General features: G+C 42.3%; 1 protein-coding gene across 1 annotated transcript in view; it reads right to left on the reverse strand.

Annotated features, from left to right (window-relative positions):
- Itgbl1 (integrin subunit beta like 1) overlaps nt 1-19729 on the reverse strand; it is a 173606-nt gene extending 153877 nt beyond the window's left edge. Inside the window, exons 1-2 of the mRNA XM_048341127.1 lie at nt 19487-19729; nt 18302-18519 (exon numbers count right to left, since the gene is read on the reverse strand). Coding sequence (XP_048197084.1) covers nt 18302-18519; nt 19487-19584 — 316 coding nt within the window. The 5' untranslated portion in view covers nt 19585-19729. The remainder of the gene's footprint in view (nt 1-18301; nt 18520-19486) is intronic.
- Nucleotides 19730-20074: the final 345 nt, after the last annotated feature.

Raw genomic sequence — 20074 nt, forward strand, 5'->3', positions numbered from 1 at the left:
CATCTCTGGATTTTCAGTGACACTTTCTTTGGGATATGGAGGGAACTTCACTGAAGTATTTGCAGAATGAGAGTGAAGGCTATAAGACAGGACATATTGATGGCTAGTTGCTCCCCAAGAGCCCCCAAGTTAAACATTTGAACCCCCAGAGTGGTGCTATTAGAAAATGGTAGAAACTTGAAGAGGTGGGGCTTAGTGGTAGGTCTTTAGGTCATTGGAAACATTGTGGGACGCCATTCTCCTCTTCTGATTTCTCTATGACTCTTGACCACAAGATGAGTGGATTTGTCCCACATCACCCTCCTGCTGGGATGGCTGCCTCATCACCGGCCAAAAAGCAATGGGCCAACTGACCATGAACTAGGGACTCTAAAACTTTATGTATTAAGACCATTTCCATTTATATGCTGATTATATCTGTTGTAGTATGCAAAGCTGACTAACAGAATGGCTTTACCTCAGCAATCAAAAAAAGAGAGTACTCAGTTGTATGAGAATTCATATTCAACATAATGACCTTTCCCAAAGTGTACATTTGCGATTATGACCACTATTGTGAGAGGGGACAGTGCAAGCTAAAGGTTGAGCATGCAATGGAAAAATGGATGCATGCTCTCAAGGAAAAAAAAACAGTAGTCCAGAGACATTGATTGTGGATATTTGAAGGGAAAAAAAATCAATATAATGAGTACAAATTTTAAACTAAGTTTGCTCTCTGTAGGAATAAAATTAATCACACGCTTCGGTTGTGAATCACTTATCATTCATGCTCAATTGTCATGCAGCCTGTGGACCGCTTTATGTGTTGTTACAAATTAAATTCAAAACCTAAATTTTCAAGCTTGAGGAGACTTTGAGACCACCTAGGTCAAACCACTTCTGTTACCGACAGGGAGTTTGAAATATGAGGGGTTAAATGATTTCTTGATGATGACCCAACTGTGTTCTGACTGGGGCACCGGGCCAGCCTGAAGGCCAACCCTACGTGCGGTCCCCACAAGCTAGCCCACCTGGGAGCTTATCAACATTTGGAGCAAAGTAGTTAGGATGACTGTATGAAATTCTACTGAGCTCTACTTGTCATTCAGAAACAGAAATTGCTTTCAACCCTCCCTTCACCGCACTATTCCTCAAATCCTGGCGAATCCTACAAGTGGAGTTATTCTTTGAGAAACAGTAACTCTAGAGTAACACAGACTGGCATACGGAAACATGGAGGAAGTTGTAAGTAAATATGTGCACACATAAATTGTGGAAATTAAGACTAGTTGGTGAAAGGAAAGGATATTAAGAAAGCTGACACGAGACACTGTTTAAATGCACCCTTTTATTTATTATGTAATATACCGTGTAAGACATGAGATACGAATTTTATCTTGGTGAATTGGCTCTCTCTGGGATCATTGTATTTCCTCCCCTACTTCACAATAAAAGAATGGCAATGATATCAATTCTAAAACTTTGGCTACTCAAACATGAAAGCTTATTTGTAAGCATATCTTGGACACCTTGTGAAATCCCTTGTTATCTCTCTTCTACCTGGGTCCTTTTCTACTTCCCCTATCTAAGCCCAACCTCATGGGAGGGAAATATACTTGCTCCTGCTAGTTACCTCTTTGTGCAAAAAGTGTGTACCCCAAAGATTCCTAGAAAAATAGTTGTGCTACAGTGGAGAAGTAGCAGCCATACATAGACTGAGTCCTGGGAGTTCGTGGTAAACAAAAGCCAAAGTTTGAAGGATGTGATAGGGACAGGATATTCTCACTAGACAGCACTCACATGGAACAGAGAAGCATGCCTAGGGGAAAAGTTGCATTTCAGTCTTTAGTATGGGGACAGAGCATCATTTGTGCAAGGGTTGGGAAAGAAATATAAGCTAGTGAGGGAAGCTCCTGCCCACTGCCTACCATGTCTGCGTGCACTGGGGATTTTCTCCATCACTACTTTTCCTATTTATGGATCAAGGAGCCCTTTGGAAGCTAACAGCCTTGCTAAGACATTCATTTGGATTATACCATGCACTCCACCTTAAGAAGCAAAAATAGTTAGCATCTCCTATGCTGTCGCTGAGTAGTCTCTAGCTCAAAGGTCTGATTGAGAAGGAATGATAGGCAAATTCTGTCGTGATGCTCAGTGTACATATGTGAAAATGGAGCAAGATGACTTGAGTGAATGAATGGAGTTTGGATAGATTGGGAGGGGGGTGATGGAAGAGGTGGCATGGATCAAACAGAAGAGTTATAGTTTGAACAACTAAAGATGATGGTGGTGTAGGCAGGGGTGGGGGTGACCTTCCCTGAAAGATTTTAAGGTACTAGCCACAAGAAGCAGACAATTAGAGATTAGGTAGCTGACTATCACCCCTCCTCAGCTAATGTCATCATATTCCCAGAGAGCAATGCACCCAAGAGAACAGTATTACAGAGAAATGTAAACACAGAAAGACTGCTTGGAATTTCACCCAAATACTACCCGTATTTCACAGAATTTTTGTTTGTATGCATACATATGACTCATGGAGTGGGGAGTGGATTAGACACATAACAATGTTTAAAACTAATTTGTGTATCATATCTCCATATATTTCAATGACTGCACACTATCGCAAGTTAATATGCTATAATTTACTTCACAGTATTGAATAAATAATTTGCTTACAATTTTTGCTATTAAGAAATTTCATCTATTACTTCATGTGTAACTTCACTTATAACTGCATTTTCCTTCTTCGGGATTATTTCCTTGGGATAAAATTTTAGATGGAATTTAGTGGCACTTAGAACTTAGTATATGAGAAAGTCTATGTAGAGTAGTGTAGTAATATGACATATAATTTAAATGTCATTTGTTTATATAATAGATACGGATGCATATAAAATTCCAGTATTATATTTTAGTTCCTCTCAAATTTTACTAGAAAATAAGTATCTTAACTTAAGAAAAGAATCAGCTATTAACCAAGAAGCCATAAAGAAGATCTGAAAAATAAATGAGTGAACAACTTTATTGCCACACATATTTCATCTAGAACACAAGCTAATTTCTGAGATCTTGAGGAAATCATATTACCACCTTGGATGTCAACATATTTGCTTTAAACAAAATATAACAATTGGAATCTCTAACTACCTTGCTTTCTCTTAGGGTCTCTACTAATATACAGTATAAAGATCTCTTAGGGACTTTACTCATGTGCGGTATAATGACACTACATTTTATTGCAATAAGTTGCATGCAATCAGTTCATAGGTCCCTTCAAAATGACCTGAATGCTGAGATATTTAGGAAATAACATTGAATGGACAAACCTAAGTATGCACTCTGGAGTTAAATACAAAGAAATACAATTAGTTAAAACGTCTATATCAGTCTAGCTTTGCAAATCTCTTTAATGGATTTGACGTTAGAAACTTGCAACAGATGGCAACTGGCTTTGCACAAAGCCAACTTTTCTATAACCTTGAAATTTTGAAAGGTCTCTGAAGAAGAAAAATCAGATAGGCTCTGCCGGGATTGTCCTCGGGACAGATGAAGCTAATGGACTTGTGTCACAAGAAAGAAAACGAGATCGATGTTCCACAGGCTCAGGTTCCCCCGGGGCGGGGGACAGACGTTCTGCCATCCAGCCTCTGGAATAAATCTTCAGGCAAATGGGAGGACAGATGTGGAGCGCGGCCTGAACAGGTACACAGAGATGGACGCCCAGGTGTGAATGCCACCTGAGGGGGGCGGGGGGGAGGAGTAGGCTGCCAGCAAAAACCCCGAGGGATGCTGTGGATTTTCCCACCACAGCTCAGATTCACTTAAGAACAGGAGAGTGGATGGATAGAGAGCCAAAGAATAGACTTAATCACATATTCACTCACAAGACATGATTTATGGCAATATTAAGAACCATATGTGACAAGAAGAATATTAAAATATTTAATGGGAAGTGGTTGTATTTTCTCCAACAAGTAATACTGTAGTGACATTTTCCTCCACATGTCTTCAAGACAGAGACAAAAGATGAAGAGGAAAGTGTTCTATTTCTGTCAAGTAAGAATGATTTAATTCCTTCACTACTAGAGGTTTTCATGGCTCCACATATCTTCTCCATGAGCAAAGTTTTTAAGAACCTAGGATAATCTCAAATCTGTTTATTCCACAAAATCTTCAGTCTCCATTTTCTCTTCTACCAACTCATTTTTAATTATGTGTGGAAGAGGTTTTATAGAACTACTATGTGCTCCACAGAAGACTTATTCCCAGAAAATGGCTTACCTAAAGGGATTTCTCAGAAATAAGATCACCCATTGGTACCCAAAAACCAGTTCACTGACAGGAGAAGAGAGTAATTTTGGACTAATATGGATAGTCGTGGAAGGAAGAAAGGAAGACTTCACATCAGCTCCCGAAATTCAAGAGTTGTGTGCAATAAGAAAATACACTTGAGAGCTAACCTGTGTCAAAAGAGCTAGAATCTTTTCATGGCCTCTCTGGCAACAATTTAACTTACCAATATCCACTGTTACACATGACCTAGGGGATGAGAAAGGAAAGAAAAGGGAATCTCATTCTTTCAAATGCTTAGAAATTCTGGGAGAAAAAGAAAGAGAGAAAGAGAGAGAGAAGAGAGAGAGAGAAAGAGAGAAAGAGAGAGAGAGAGGAAGGAAGGAAGGAAGGAAGGAAGGAAGGAAGGAAGGAAGGAAGGAAGGAAGGAAGGAAGGAAGCAAGCAAAAGAATAAGAGAAGAAAAGAAAGTGAGGCAAAGCCACAGATAAGCAGTAGATCTGCCAACCTGCTCAGGACTTCAACCAGCCCCAGCCTTATTTCCAATTCAATAGAAGCTGCCTTAAGAAATCTGAGCAGGAAATTACTATTCACTGTAAATTATAAAGAAGCCCTAAAAACTGCAATAAAGTGTGTCAGCTCCATTAAGCCAAATGGCTTTCTGGACACTAAAAGTCACCCAATTTATTCCATTGCCCTTTCCACATACAGAAAAATAGCCACATTGTCTCCTAAATAAATAACTGTTGAGCATGATCACAAATATAACCACATATTTTTGTGAAGCATTTAATGTTCAAAAGGAAAGAGCTATAGGTATTCCAGATTCTTCTGTAAGAACACAATGTCCATCTAGATTACCAAGAATTTTCAACTTATAAAACTGTCATCTTATAAAGTTTAAGAACAAGTAAAATATTTCAAAGCATGAAACGTGCCATTAGAAAATAGTAACACGTGATGGAAGAATTGTTGCAATACCATAATTTACTTCATCTTAAAATCTCTTCCAATGTAACGATGTGAATATAAGGCTTTGCAATGTATACCTTCTCTATAAACTGTCTCATGATAAGACATTTAAAAAGTGGATTTATTTTGGAGCTATCTGCTTTAGAAGGGAAGTTTTGCATTGATAATGGCAATGGGATGATTTCAGGAGTGTTTACTGTGCCAGAATGAAGCCATCAACTCCAGCATTCTACCACCTTGCAGAGGACAGGGTAGCTTATTTGCAACTTTCAAACAGATAGAGAAGAATTTCATTAAGGAAAAAATTATTCACAGTAATTTATTTACCCAAAAGTTGCAGATTATAAACAATATAGCAGAAAAGTCATTAGTGTCTCTATAAAATGAATCATATATACTTGCCAGCAATTGGTCCACCCAAAACTACCCAGAATATGTCAACATAGCACATATTAAGAATGGACCCAGTGAAAAGGAGAAATTTTACATATTCTTTACTAAAAATCAATAACTATCTTTGACTTTTAAGCAACCCTAGAGATTCTCCAGCCATTAACAGAGAAAGAAAATTGAAAATTGTTATTCAGTGAAGATTTCACTCTTTGGAGTAAGGCTGCATATTCTCTCTCTCTCTCTCTCTCTCTCTCTCTCTCTCTCTATCTATCTATCTATCTCTCTATCTCTCTATCTCTATCTCTATCTCTCTATCTCTCCAGACCAAAATCTGAAGCAAAGAAATCAACAGAACAAGACCTGTTGATGTGGCTTGGCTACATGCGTTAGCCTGGGTCTATTTTGCTAAAAATGTTTACATGTAGTTTGGCCTTTTCTCTAGACTTACTTCCAATATCACACCCCTCAAAAAGGACAGCATCCCAAGGATCCAAATTCCTCTTGTTTGTCAAGAACAGCTCAGAAGGCAAACGATAATCCCAGATGTAGAACTGAAGGCCACTTGCTGCACATGAACACACACTCCTAACAGCTCTGTCTGTAGCATCACTTTAATAAGTCTTGAATTCATTGGCTTCAAGGTTAGACTGTTCCTTTTTGCTTAAGGGAACTCTGGGTGTGAGACCCAAAGCCGTACACATAGGAATCTATCAGGCCAATATTTTTTTCCTTCTGTAAGTCATCTCAGACTACTATAACAAAAGTACTGTTGACCATGTGGCTTTAAGCAAGAGATGTTTCTGTCTCACAGTTGCAGAGACTGGGAAGTACAAGAACAAAAGCACCATCGGATTTAATTCTTGATGAGGAATAGTCTTCCTGTCTTGCAGGTGGATGGTCACCTTCTTGCCATATCCTCACCCCTGAAAGGCGTTACGTCCTCTTTACGTCACCTCATCACAGCATCTGCCCCCAGAAACTCATCTGAACTTAAGTGTTTCCCACAGGCCCTGCCTCCAAACACTACAACAGGGCAAGTCAGGTCACAAAAACCCATCCCACTGCAAATGGCTAAGTAAATTCAATCAAAACACAGCTTACCGGTATTGAGGATTTCGCCCACTACAGCTAAGCTCATAAGACGAAATCTAGAAGGCAAACACTTTGCTCTTCACTTGGTCTCAAAGTTAGCAATCGTCACACCACAACCTTCAGCTCATCTCAATGGTTTCTGTTTCCCACCAGTGAGTCACACAAACTGCACGGTGTTGAACGCGTGTGCAGCAATGGGACAGTGTCCTTCCTCATCCGATGACCTGATCACCAGCATCACCTTCACACCGGACTGTACCTCCACTGTAAAAACCATAAGAAATGTTCCCTGAACCCCCTCATTCAAAATGGACTCGACTAAATGTTACTCGACAGTACCCGGCCCTGTCATTGTCTAGATTTCATTTTTAAGGTTAAGTTTTCTCCTTCAGATGCTCTGGTGTGGACTCTCCCTGGCAAAGCATAAGTCTGCATATTGCTGTGGAAGTGGGATATTTCTTTTCAAATCTGCCCCTACACTTCAACATCCTGTGTGAAAGGTCACATGACAATTTTTAAGTGTGCTCTTCATCAGGCTGTCTTGAAGTAATGCTCACTCTCCCCATGGGACTGCGTGGAAGTGGATAGCCTGTCTACAGAGGCAGACACAAAGCCACAGAGAGAGGAGTGGAGCTCTTCGCCACATTCCCTACCTTCATTCGGATACATATCCAGTTGTGTCAGCGGGTCTTTCCAATCACTTACCAACACAGGAAGGAAATCTAGACATAGATTGAGCACTTCCTCTATCACATGAGTGCATAGGTGAAGAAGGACTCTGTAAAAATCTTAAAAGGATGAGATGAGAAGAAAACTTATTTCAAACCTATAAACAAGTTATGTCTCAAAAGAAAAATGTGATCACTGCTTTGGAACATGGCTTTGGTTTGTTTGGGTTTTTCCATACCCATCCTTCTATTCATGGAGTCGTGAATCCGTTCATTTTTTTTTCACTTTACTATATTTCAAGACTTCGTAAAATAGAATTTTACTTACATACAATTTCAGTAGTTTTTTTTAACATTTAGTTCGATAAGACAAATGCTGTCTCGTAACACATTTTAAGAGAGACATAGTAATAAATGCCTCACTATTGCTTCTATGTTTAAAGATGTGGTTTGGAGATTAAAAAAAATCAAATTTCCTCACTTGCAACTCAGGTCAGAGATAAAGTAACCACATCTCTCAGTTACTTTAGGGTGCTCTGTACAAGCTATCAGAGAATAGCTGTGAACACCTGTATCTAGGCTGTTCGGTTCAGATAAAGTGGTTTCCTGAAAACATCTAAAGGAGTAAAAGAAATAACCACAAATAAGGGACAAGGAATACAGTTTGCTTTCTTTGAGAATTACAGACCTAATTATTGGCAAGGTGTGAATGACCAAGTCCGGCAAGGAAGAGTCTCCTTTCTTGCATCTCGGAGGTCCCAGAGATTCCCAGGCTATCAGATGGCAGAAAAGGCTTAGCACCTGGTCACACAGCATATGCACCTCAAGCAGCACTTCCAGCTATACTGCCCTGCACTGCTTCCCAGCGAGTGTGGGGTAAGCAGGCTTGGGCAGCTTGTATAGCTTCTCTATACATATGTCCCTCACAAGGTGGAGTTAATAGTTAGAGTAGGTCTTCTTTGACCAAGGAACTTTCCTAGTGCTGATGATGAATGCTTTCCTAGAAGCATTCTAATTCCATTCCCTTTGAAACAATGGACATTGGAAATCTGAGCAGGCCAATGTCCTTAATCCACACACATGAAAAGAAATGACCTCTGAAAACTACATACTCTTCCATGTCAAGACAGGGGGTCAGCTAAATGTATATGTCAAGCTAAAACGTGCACTCCCTTTACAAAGACAGCACGGAGGACATTTGACTCCCGACTCATTTCCTACTGGATTCTCCCCCACCAGTCACAGCTCAGACCAGCCCTTTTTGGGGGAAAGCATGAATTGTATATTCCAGCCATGTTCTAGGGAATAGCAATGTGTCTGCTGTCTAAGCGTGCAAGTCACTTCCACCTCCTGTCTCTTGTTGCTTCCCATGGGCGAGCCACTTGCTGGACTCCTCACAGAGCCGGGAGTGGATGGTCACGGCTGCCTCCTCAGCCTCCGCCTCTCTGTGGGGCTGGAGCCAGCCACAACTGCCTTGCCAGTGCCATTCTAAGCACAAACCTGGTGAACTTGCATTTGCCTTCCTAAGCTCTATTTTCATTAGGGTGGAAATATAGCCGACATGTAGAGATTGGCTTTGCTGCCCAAAACAACAACACTCAGGTCCTTTAAGTAATAAAGATGCTTTTTTGAGAGCCAGTATGTTGCCCTGATGCCTGAGCCTTGAAATCGCAGGGCCTTGGAGCAGGATATACCCTACAAAAGCACCAGATCATTCTTACACTGACTCAAATCTGGACTAGGTGGCCATAGACGACTTGTATATCCCGGAGGCAATTTCTAGATCAAATAGGCGTCATTTAAAAGACATTTTTTTTCCAAAAGCAACTGTTTATAAGTCTCATCTAACATACGACCGCCCGCATGCCACATTTTTAAGTTGCAGTTTTCTCTCTTCAATGCCGTCAGTGTAACCCTCCAACTCAGAGCTTACATTTCAGCAAGAGGGCTGGTAATGCGGCAAGTGTGGTATGATTTTAGGTCACAGGACCAGGACAAGCGGTTCACAACAGGCTCAGCATAACTTCCTGGGTTTCTCAAACTTCTCCTCATAACTGACTTGACATGATTTAAAATTAGCTGGAGCAATCTGACAGGATCACAACACCTGCCCTGTAGCTATAACTCCACATTTCCTCTCATAAAATTTCATGTGCTGGGTGTAATGTGCTAAATCTGGACATTTTTACCTTCTACCATGAGAGATAACAAAAGTAAGAAGTTATCAAAACCATTGAGTACCTACACGCAATAAATTTAAGGTTCATGGAGTGTTACGAGAAATTTTCACGGTTATAAAATAGGGAGCCTACGAATGCTTTTAGGTTTATTACCCATTTTTAGAATTTTTATTTGGATAATGCAATTTAGAAAGCATTAAAAAAAGTAGAAATTATCTACAGAATAGTCCTTTCTGCATGTAAAATTAAGCCAGGTAAAACGCGGGTTGCTAGATACATGCTTATGTCACGGACAGTGCTAAACACACACGTATTAGCTTAATAAATGAATGATAACCAGCCACCTAGAACAGCAATTGGCAGTAATGCTTAAATTACTATGATTAATTAGTAAATAGGGACAGAAATGAGATCAGTGGATGACTGGAGACCGAGGTAAGGTAGGATTGGGACAAGGAAAACAAATTCCAAAAGGGTGTATGGGAACTATTAAGGGTTATAAATTTTTCCAAAGTAGTGATGGTTGTTTATGGTTTCACCCATACAAGTCAAAGCTGATCAGATTGTTCACTTTAAGAATGCATACTTCAGCCTAGCACCGGCGGCTCACGCCTGTAATCCTAGCTACCCATTCAGTGGAGGCTCAGAGAAGTTATGTGACTTGCAAAAGACCACACAGCAAGGAAAAATAGTGGGAGAATAGCAACTAGCTTTTATTTTTCATTTACAGTTCTCAAGTAATTTCCAAAATTGCCCTCTCTCTATTTCTCCGTCAGATCCAAACCTGTCCAATTAGCTTTCCCAAAGGAAAGATGACTAAGGTCATTAAAGACTACATTAGCAGCACGTCGGGGCTCCACAGTGTGCACATCAGCTGGGATCCTGCAGGCACAGAATTTCAGGACTCACAGCATGCTGATGATTGACACAGGAAGGATAACCCCGCAGCCGCTATGTCATGACACAAAGGCCAACACACCCATCTCCAAGGTGCGAGGCAGCCTCCCCGAGGACCAAGCTCATCGTTTCCGTGTCTGGAGCCATTCTTTCCCTTTTTCTGTATTTCTGTTGCTTCAAAACACTTTCATTTCCAAACCGCCATACATAGAGTAAAATTCTCATGACTTTGAACTTCCGGAGTTCATTTTCTAAGCATTTTAATTTGGTAACAGCAAAAGGGAGAGATTCCCCAGGGTGACTCAGCCATAAAAATCCCAAAGTCATAAAACATAATAGAAAGAAAATTATGTCCGTGTGTGTGTGTGTGTGTGTGTGTGTGTGTGTGTGTGTGCATGCACGCATGTGTGGTGGTGGGGAGGGGGCGTGCACATGCTGATCCTAGGGCTTGAACTCAGGGGGCCTGGGTGCTGTCCCTGAGCTCTTGTGTTCAAGGTTAGTGCTCTACCACTTTGAACAACAGTCCATTTCCAACTGTTTAGTAGTTCACTGAAGATAAGAGTCTCACGGACTTTCCTGTCTGGGCTGGATCTAAACCATGATTTTCAGATCTCAGCCCTCTGAGTAGAAAGAATCACAGGTGTGAGCCAGCACCGGCTCCTGGCTTTTCCTTTTCCTTTTATAGACAAGGAAACTCATGAGTTGTGGGGGAGTTTCTTCAGTTGCCGGCTCAAGAGAGCCATTCTTATGTGGATAGTAGTTGATGCTAATTGCAATCACTATAAGAACCTCAGTTACAGCTGAGAAAGTGTTCTTTCTTGGCATGACAAACAAATTCTCTTACTTCAATTTCTTTTGACATTAAATACAAGACGGGATGGCAGGGAGAGGAATACTGTCATAATATTTAAGCCTTTATGTATACTTACTACTGGCATAAAACAAAACTGGTAATCAACGTTTGGCTTCCCATTACTAAATCAACAGAAGTGTTCTCTACCTAATGCTTGGGTGGTACTAAGTAAGGCTTGGAGTCAGGGCTTTCTGATTGCAGCAGGTGCTCTGCCCCTTTGGCTACATCTTCAGGCCTGGAAGTTTTATCTTTAAATGTAGAAATGAGGTCCTTTAAAGTTGCGCCTTCACTTTAGTCCTCTGAAAACATATGAAAATATTTTCCTCAGTTATGTGGTTTGGGGGCAACTGTCATATTATATTTGAAAAGAAGCCTGGCATGGATTCTAGGGGAAGTTTCTTAGTATGATGGTTAGAGAATAATTATTTTGACTACTTTTACAAGTCATGAAAACCAAATGAATTCTTTTGTACAGAAATATCTTCCACCAAAGCAAAGGGAAATGTAAGTCGATAATTTCTCCCCTATTCTTTTGTTATTACTAATGCAAAATTGACTTTAAGGCTTAAGTCCACCCAAGCAGGTAAATTAGAGAAATTTGTCCACTACATTATTTTTTTCTTTAAGGAATTATTTTCAGGTCAAGAATTCTCCTGGAGCTTACGTAACTGATGGTGCTGACCAAAGAAATAAAAGTCTATAACTTGTCTTCTGTGTTTTGAAAAGGAAAAGACTTAAATAGCCAAGTCATTTTGTTTAGACAAAAACTAGTTTTGTCCAATGATTCAGCACAGCAGAAAATAATAGCTTTGAAAGAGCAGCAATGATCAATTAGAAAACGCATTTACCATGTTTTGATTTTCTGATTTTGGCTCTTACTCTCCGCCATTGACTTTGTCCCAAGTGTGGGTGAGTGCCTTGCCATAAGAGAACATTTCTAAGCGATATCCAAATTCATTGATGTCTTAAAAAAAAAAAAAAGAAACTTATGATCTGTCTTTTCCTAGGAAATTTCCTGATAAAATAATGGAACAGGAAACTGGGGTGGGTAACTATTCACTTGGAATAACTTGATGTTTAAACTCAGACTCCACATGGGTAACTGGAATGGACAAGACTCTTGGCAGAGGTATTTACTTTCCTGCCCAAGCTAAGCCAGGGGTGATACAAGGTCAAGGAAGTCAGTGCCCATAGAAAGCTCTCCTTTTTCTTTTTCTTTTATAAAGCCAGTATTCTTCTACCCAGCTCTAAGGAAGAAGATTTGGGGTAGGCAGAAGAGTGGAGTCTATTACCAAATATAGTTTCCTATTTGCCAGCAAAAGTGATTCTTGAAAAGACAAAGCACTCCTTTTTTCCCCCAAGAAAATCTGATTTGCAGCTGTCTATCTTTATCAATTTAAGAGTTAATGGAAAATAGCTTAAGAATTTACCCAGGCAGCAACCTAAAACCCTGCCACAAAAGCCCCCTGGCACCCATAGACCCAGCAATATGAGACTTCTCCACCTCCGAAAACATGGTTCTTGCCTTTAAAGCCAAGGTCAGCTCTGGAAACTACATTCCCCAAAGGACAAAGGCTTCTGATGGCTCAGTTCCCCTGATGAGAAACTTCCCTTGGCCAGTACCGGCAACATCTGAAGGTGTTCTTGTTTCCGTGCCTTTGTGGCAGGGATCCCTTACACTTAGCTGGCAAATCACCTCACTCTACACGCATGGCAAAGCCATGGTGCTCGAAAGCCGCGTGCAGCTCTGTGCACGACTGTGGACGCTCTGCGTTTAGTTTTAGATCTGAATTTGAAATACCAACTTCTTGTGTATCGAAAACCAAGAAACATAAAACAAATAAGATGGAACTAGCCAGAAGCACAAAGAGTTCAGTAAAGTAAGACCAAAATGCACTACATACACGTTATTAAACTACAATGGTAGGTGTGTGTGTGTGTGTGTGTGTGAGAGAGAGAGAGAGAGAGAGAGAGAGAGAGAGAGAACCACTTTGCTCGTTTGGATCTGTCCGTTTGAATAAACATGGGATAATATAAATGCATACATCCTAAACTTAGACTGGTTAAATTTGAAGATTATGGGTGAAAATAAGCCTGGAAAGAGTCCTAGAACACACATGTTTAACCTGCTTCAATTAAATTATCAACACCTAGGCGTTGAAAGTATACACTTTCGTCTTTCGAAAGGGGAGACGAACCGTGTAAATAACTTAGCGATGCTGCGGTCTCCCTCAGGGGGCCAGTGTACCAAGAGGGTGAAGTGCGGATGGGCGCGGGCTCTTGATCCACGGCTGAGACTCCTGCCCCGCGGTCAGCTCTCACCTGGTGCGTGTGAGCACCCAGGGTCTGAGAGCCAGGGAAGACTCCATGCCCGGTCTCCCAGGTGTGGAGAAAACACTCACTCGGGGAGGGCTGCCCTAATGAACTCAGGCATGGAGCCTCTGCCCAGAGATGTGTTGGGCTGGTATTTAAACATCCAATGCCTGCTCTTTGGGTTGGTTTAGAACCTGTTCCTTGCATGAAGTACCATTCCCTTTTACTGATTTTTATTTGCCCACAGAGACAGAATCGCGTGTGTTTATTGCACACAACATAACCTTTTGAATTTTACCATGTGCCCAGTTTTCACTTTTGTGGAGAATACACTCACATCCACTCTCCTCTCTACTGGTGATTTAGAACAAATGAGCCTCATGTTTTCCCAAGTTTTAGGTACATACAGAAACTAGAAAAGTTTCATATTTAGGCAAGTACCTACTTTTTTAAATTCTCTTTGGGAATTCAATTCTGGTAACTAGCATTTTTAAAACTTATTCCACCCTTGCATAAAAACAGTAACTTCCTAAAATATTAAAAAAAAAGACAAGCAAAAGTTATATATGTTGAAACCATCTCATCCATCCCTGGCTACCTAGTCACTAGCAAATATAATTAAAGCAAGAGAACAGTCCCACGCGCCTTCGTGTAAATCCCTTAGAGACTGGCAGTTTAAAAACAACAGCAGTAATAGCTGCTGTCCAGGGAGACAGCGGTGTACCAGCATCCTCCTGCCTGCTCCCTGGGTGTCTGCTCCCTGGAAATCGCAGTCGCTCTCGCCACAGTGTAAATTATCCCTCATTTCTGCGAGGAGCAGATGACTCGCAGGCTTTATCCATCTTGGAAAGGTACACGGAGCAGGTAAACGAATGAGGAACCCAGCCCTCCTTATTGTAGGATCAAGCTGCAGCCATGTTAGTATTTTATACATGCCCCTATCCCAAGGGGCTTGGACCTCTGGATCAGAATCTTCAATAAACACTGGATACAAATTAGTGACCATGAACAGCAAACTCAGAGGCTTAGACAAGATAACATTTCATCCATCATACACACAGAAGCGGTCCTGAGACAGGCAGCCCAGACCCCCAGGGCGGCTCCCTGGAGCCTCCGAGAAGCCAGGTGCCATGCAAGAGGCTAAGGTACCCAGCTAGGGCCACCATGTGTATCTCTGGATTCAAAGGGGAGATGAGAGGCGCAGGTGCGCTCTAGGCAGGAAGACAGGTGGACAGTAAATCATGCATCTTGGCAAGTCCACCCGCTTGTCAGAAGAGAATCCACCAAACACACAATACTTGCTAAGTGTTGGCCCAGTTTGAATTAATTAGCTATTCCCAATGACTAGAGCTTAACTCTTTGAGTGACATATTTCAAAAGCAGTTTGAAAGGACCAAGACTTCATTTAAGTGTCATCAGAGAAGAACCTGGGATTACCCAGTGACACTTGGGAAATATCAACTGCAAGTTTGTTTCCATTCAATCAAATATGCTCTTGTGCTCAAAGGCACAGTTCACCAAAATTAGTTTTATCCCTAACAGACAAAACTGCTTGTACAATCTTTGGGCCGAACCTCTATACTATAGAAGCATGAGGTAGATTCATGCATCATGGACAAGTAGAATGGACTTGGTAGTTTGAACATAATCACTTTCAAGTAATTCAGACTAAAGAATGTGTCTTGTGATTTGCAATAGAAAATCCCAACACTGTACTTAAAAAGAGTACCGTGTGTCTCACCAGATGCTCTGAGACAGAGCCCAAACAACTGTTCTTGCTTGACCTTTGGGACCTTAAATCAATAGTAGGCTACATTACATGAAGAAAAACAAAGCTATTCTTATTGTATCAAAATGTCCAATAATGCTGGGTACCAGCAGCTCATACCTGTAATCCTAGCTACTCAGAAGGCGGAGATATGAGAATCATGGTTCAAAGCCAGCAGGAGCAGAAATGGTCAGGAGACTTTTATCTCCAATTAACCACCAAAAAGCTAGAAGTGGAGCTGTGGCTCAACTGGTAAAGCATAACCTTGAGTACAAACTCTCAGAGAGAGCACCTATCTGAGTTTAATCCCCAGTATCGGCAGACACACAAAAGTATGCACACCACCACACACACACACACACACACACACACACACACACACACTTCCCAGTAACTGTAAGGCCATTTATCCATTCATCCACCTAGTCACATCTATTTTCCTACCTTTTGTGCTTCACTGAAACACTACATCAAATAGATAGGTAGATAGATGATAGAGAGATAGATAGATAGATAGATAGATAGATAGATAGATAGATAGATAGATTAAACTGTACTGAGTATTTATTTTGTTTTATGTACTTGACATGTTTTGACAAATGTTAAACCTGATTGTAATTCCAAAAGGTATAATTCCATGTATTGGGGAATGTAATTCCATAATAGCCTTATCTTACACACAGAGAAATCAAGACTCCAGATATTTGAGAACCTGCCCAAGTTCAAGTTTACACAGCGTCTGGGTCAGGATTTGAACTCTACAAGTTCTGCCCAGGATTCCATACTCTTAACCACTTTATGACCTTGTACCAGAGGAGGGCTCTGTTTTCCTCATGGAGGTTTGGAGAAGCCTCTAGAATGCCTCTCTATTTCTGGAAGAGATTTACAGAGGTGAAGACCCAGAGACACACCAGCAGAAATCCTGCTCTGTTTCTGCAGCAGTCATGAGGAACTCTTCCTTGAAAATGGAATTGAGACACGGAATGTGATATACAGAACAAGCTATCCAAATGATGGTGTTGCCTGTTGTATGTGGGCAAGGATAAGTTCTGGGCCTAACAAAAGTGACCAAAGTGTTCACAGGGGCAGGATTCTGTACAGGGTCCAGGAGAGAAGACTCAAAGAGTGAAAAATGACCGATGAGTACAATTGTTTCACTGCACACTGAACTAACTACTGAGAGCATTTCCCCCTGTATAGAAATGCATGCAACCGAAGCAAAAACATGTAATGACTCAGTACTGCATCCACTATCAAGAAGGAAGGAATGCAGTGGTTAGGATGTTATGGGTAAACAACAAATCCCTTTCGATGGGAGGGGGAAAGACCCGCATCCAAGAGCATTCTTCTGTAGTTTCTGAGCAATGTGCTGCTCAGGACCGTTCACCACAGCACGCAGCCTATTTGATGGCACTGGGACATCTGCCCGGTTCACCAGCTGAAGGCTTCATCTCATCACTTTCTTTTCCAATGAAACTCCAATAGAAAAAGCCCTGGGAAGCTTGTTCCAAACCCATAATATTAGCAAGGAATTGCCAAAGGCAGTAAAAGCCACAGGATTGGGGTAACAGTTTGAATTGGTTTAAAATATTAAGCAATATTTAGCTTTCATCCCAAGGAGCTTTCCTTAAGAATTCTGAGCCTTCAGGACCGATGAAGTGGATACAGTAAAGGTGACCAGGTTCCAGGGGCTCAGGTCTAAAGCCCTAGCTATTCAGAGGGATGAGATGGAGGAACTGCAGTTTGAGTCCTGCCCTGGTGGGCAAGTCCATTAGTAAACTCTTAGCTCTAATTAGTCACCAAAAAGCCAGATGTAAGGCTGTGGCTAAGTAGTAGAGCTCCAGCCCTGAGGGAAAAAAACAAACCCTAAGTTCAATACCTAATACTGGTAGACACACACGCATTAAGAAAAACAACAAATAAGTATGTCATTTAATGTTTTTAAAGGCTTGAGCTCCAGTCTTCACAGTTTAAAAAAAAACACACACACACACAAATCCATGCACCTGTACCCTTAATTCCACTCACCCCCTTTCCTTCTAGGATTATTTTTCCTACTTTCCGACAGTCTACAAATGAAGAATTCTCACAATGTACGCCTGAGCCAGGTGCCAAGGAAAAATATTTTGCTTTCAACTTATGTTTGATCTCTCTGTGTTGTTCTTGGATATTTTAATCTTAGAAGCATCAAGGGCAAACTCCACTGCTATTTTTTCCTTACCCATTTTTCCAAACCCCTTCTGGGAACTCATTATGTTTGTCCTTCTAACTAATGGGGTTCCTGTATGGTCAGGATGAACTGGAGCTGTTGGCCTCCACTCAATGACACATTTATGTGAAACCAGGAAAAGTGGTCAAGGGTTTTCTACCAAGAAACTTCTTATCCATTTCCCAATATCAGAATTTGAAACACTTCCTTTTTTTTTTTTTTTTAAAGGGGAGGGGGGCGGTATTTTTCACCCTGCTGCTAGAAAATACTGTTTCACTAAAATCAAAATTCACTAAAATCTCAAAAATTCCAGCAGCTAGCCACCCACTGCTAGCTTAGCACTAGAATTCTTTGGTCCTTGGAATGCTGAATCTGAGGATGGTGGGTGGGGGGGGGTGGGGGGGGGAGAGAAGCAGCCCAGACAGACAAATCCAAGAGGCTCTTAATTCCAATTTCCCAGCTAAAGCGGCGCCTCAAGTAACAGAGTAGTGCCAACTTTGAGCCCATTAGGATAAGGCTTTGAGCTCAAGGCCCGGTACCGGTGCTTGTGCACGCGTGCACACCTGTGTGCAAACACACACACACACACCCCTCCCCCTCCCCCCTCCCCCCCCCATGAGGCCAGCAGCGCCTCCCGCCACCCCCTTGCGGGACGGCTGGGACGTCTGGATGACCACGCCCTTACCTGCACAGGTGCTCCCGTCGTAGGTCTGGCACACCCACTCGTGGCATTCGCACAGCGGCCCAAGGTAGGTGCCGGGCTCGCTCACCTGGCAGATGCAGACTCCGCATTCGCAGCGGCCTCGGCCGTGGCACAGCGCGCCCCCTGGGGGCTGCCCGGGGGCACGACACCTGCGCTCCGACTCGGCCCGGGACAGCCTGCAGGGGGCGCCCGACCAGCTTCTGCAGGGGCCATAGAGACCACAGCCAAGGTGAAGGTCAGGCTCAAGGTCAGGCTCAGACGCTGCTCCTGCCCTGCCCACGTTCCCACCCCCATAGCATCCCCTCTGCTCCGTGGGGAGGAAGCCTGTGGCTCCATCTCTCTGGGGACGCAAAGCTCCCTGGACGGGCTGGCATTTGGGTGGTTTTTTTGTGTGTGGTTGATGCTTGCTTTTAGCTTTTATTTCAAAGCAGGCAAGTATCATCCGGCTAAATATTGTCAAGGATCATTATGACCCCCCCCCCCAAAAAAAAGACATTCCCCCTCAGGGACAGAGGTGATCCAGCCCGGTCCCCTAGCAGTGTGTCACAAACTCTAAAACACACACGTGCAGATTAAAATTAAGTTGGTCCAAAAATGAGACACGGGGCTGACTTTCCACTTTTCTTCTTTTATAATGTCCCATTGCTATCGGATGGTCAGAGGGAGAAAAGAGCATATAGAACATACAGGAATAAATCATGTCTCATATAGAATGATATCACAGTTTGCGTTAGGCAGTCTTTAGGAAGTGTACTTTTAAGACAGTTGAGTTTGGCTGTGACACACGTCCATGTCTCTTTTCTGGATTTATTATGAGTACCCAATGCACTGATGGCATTCGCATATAAAATTTCTTTTATAGGTTATGGGATGGTACAGGGACTCAGAATGACACCTGAAACTCCTGGCTGAAATTCTTTCTCATAGGAGGTATTCACAGAAGGAGAAATGGCATTCATATTCAACGATTTGATTGTTCCAAAGGAAAACAGCAAAAGAACAGACTTGGGATGGGCATGAGGAAAGAGAGTAGAACAGGTTGAAAACAGTTTATCCCATGTCCAACTTTAGGAGCTGCTCTTGGCGTTGGATGGCCATCTGTACACTCGTGTCCTGCCTCTCAAAGCAGGGCAGGTCTGTCCTAAAGAATAACCAAGTCAGACTTACCTCAGAGAAGGAGAGAAGCCTTGAGGAACTGCGGAGAGCCCAGCAAAGAGCAAAGAGGATGCCAGCAGCAAGAAACTCCCGACACCCGGGGGACACATGCTGAGCTCCTGGGCTGGCCGAGGGGCTGCCCTTCTGCAAGGTGGGGCCGTCCAGGAGGTTACAGGACGGGAGGTGTCACCGGCAGATGGCCCAGGACAAGGACCCAGGTCCGGAGCCTCTCCTGGAATTGCTATTGCTTGATGAACCGCCCGCCTGGGAGGGTTTGGGCAGCAGCGCTGCTCTGGGCGGGGTCCCGGTGCCCAGCCCCTCCCCGAGTGGAGACTCCAGGCAGGGAAGTAATTAGAAACAGTTGTACAAGCAGATGGTTTATTTTGACATTAAAAAAAAAAAAGTCCTGTTCACAGATTTGAGAAAATCGTTCCTTTCTTCACGTACAGGCCCCAGGAATATCTGACAGGAGTGTATTCAGGGGATTGATATTAAATAAACCATTAAATAACTCCCAAGTTGTGACAAGAAAAGGGGGGAAGGCTGGGTGAAGGGGAGAGGTGTTAAAGATAGTGTGCCGTTTGGGGTATGAAGCACAGA

Source organism: Perognathus longimembris, chromosome 3 (genome assembly GCF_023159225.1).
Source record: "Perognathus longimembris pacificus isolate PPM17 chromosome 3, ASM2315922v1, whole genome shotgun sequence".
In the NCBI taxonomy this organism is placed as follows: domain Eukaryota; kingdom Metazoa; phylum Chordata; class Mammalia; order Rodentia; family Heteromyidae; genus Perognathus; species Perognathus longimembris.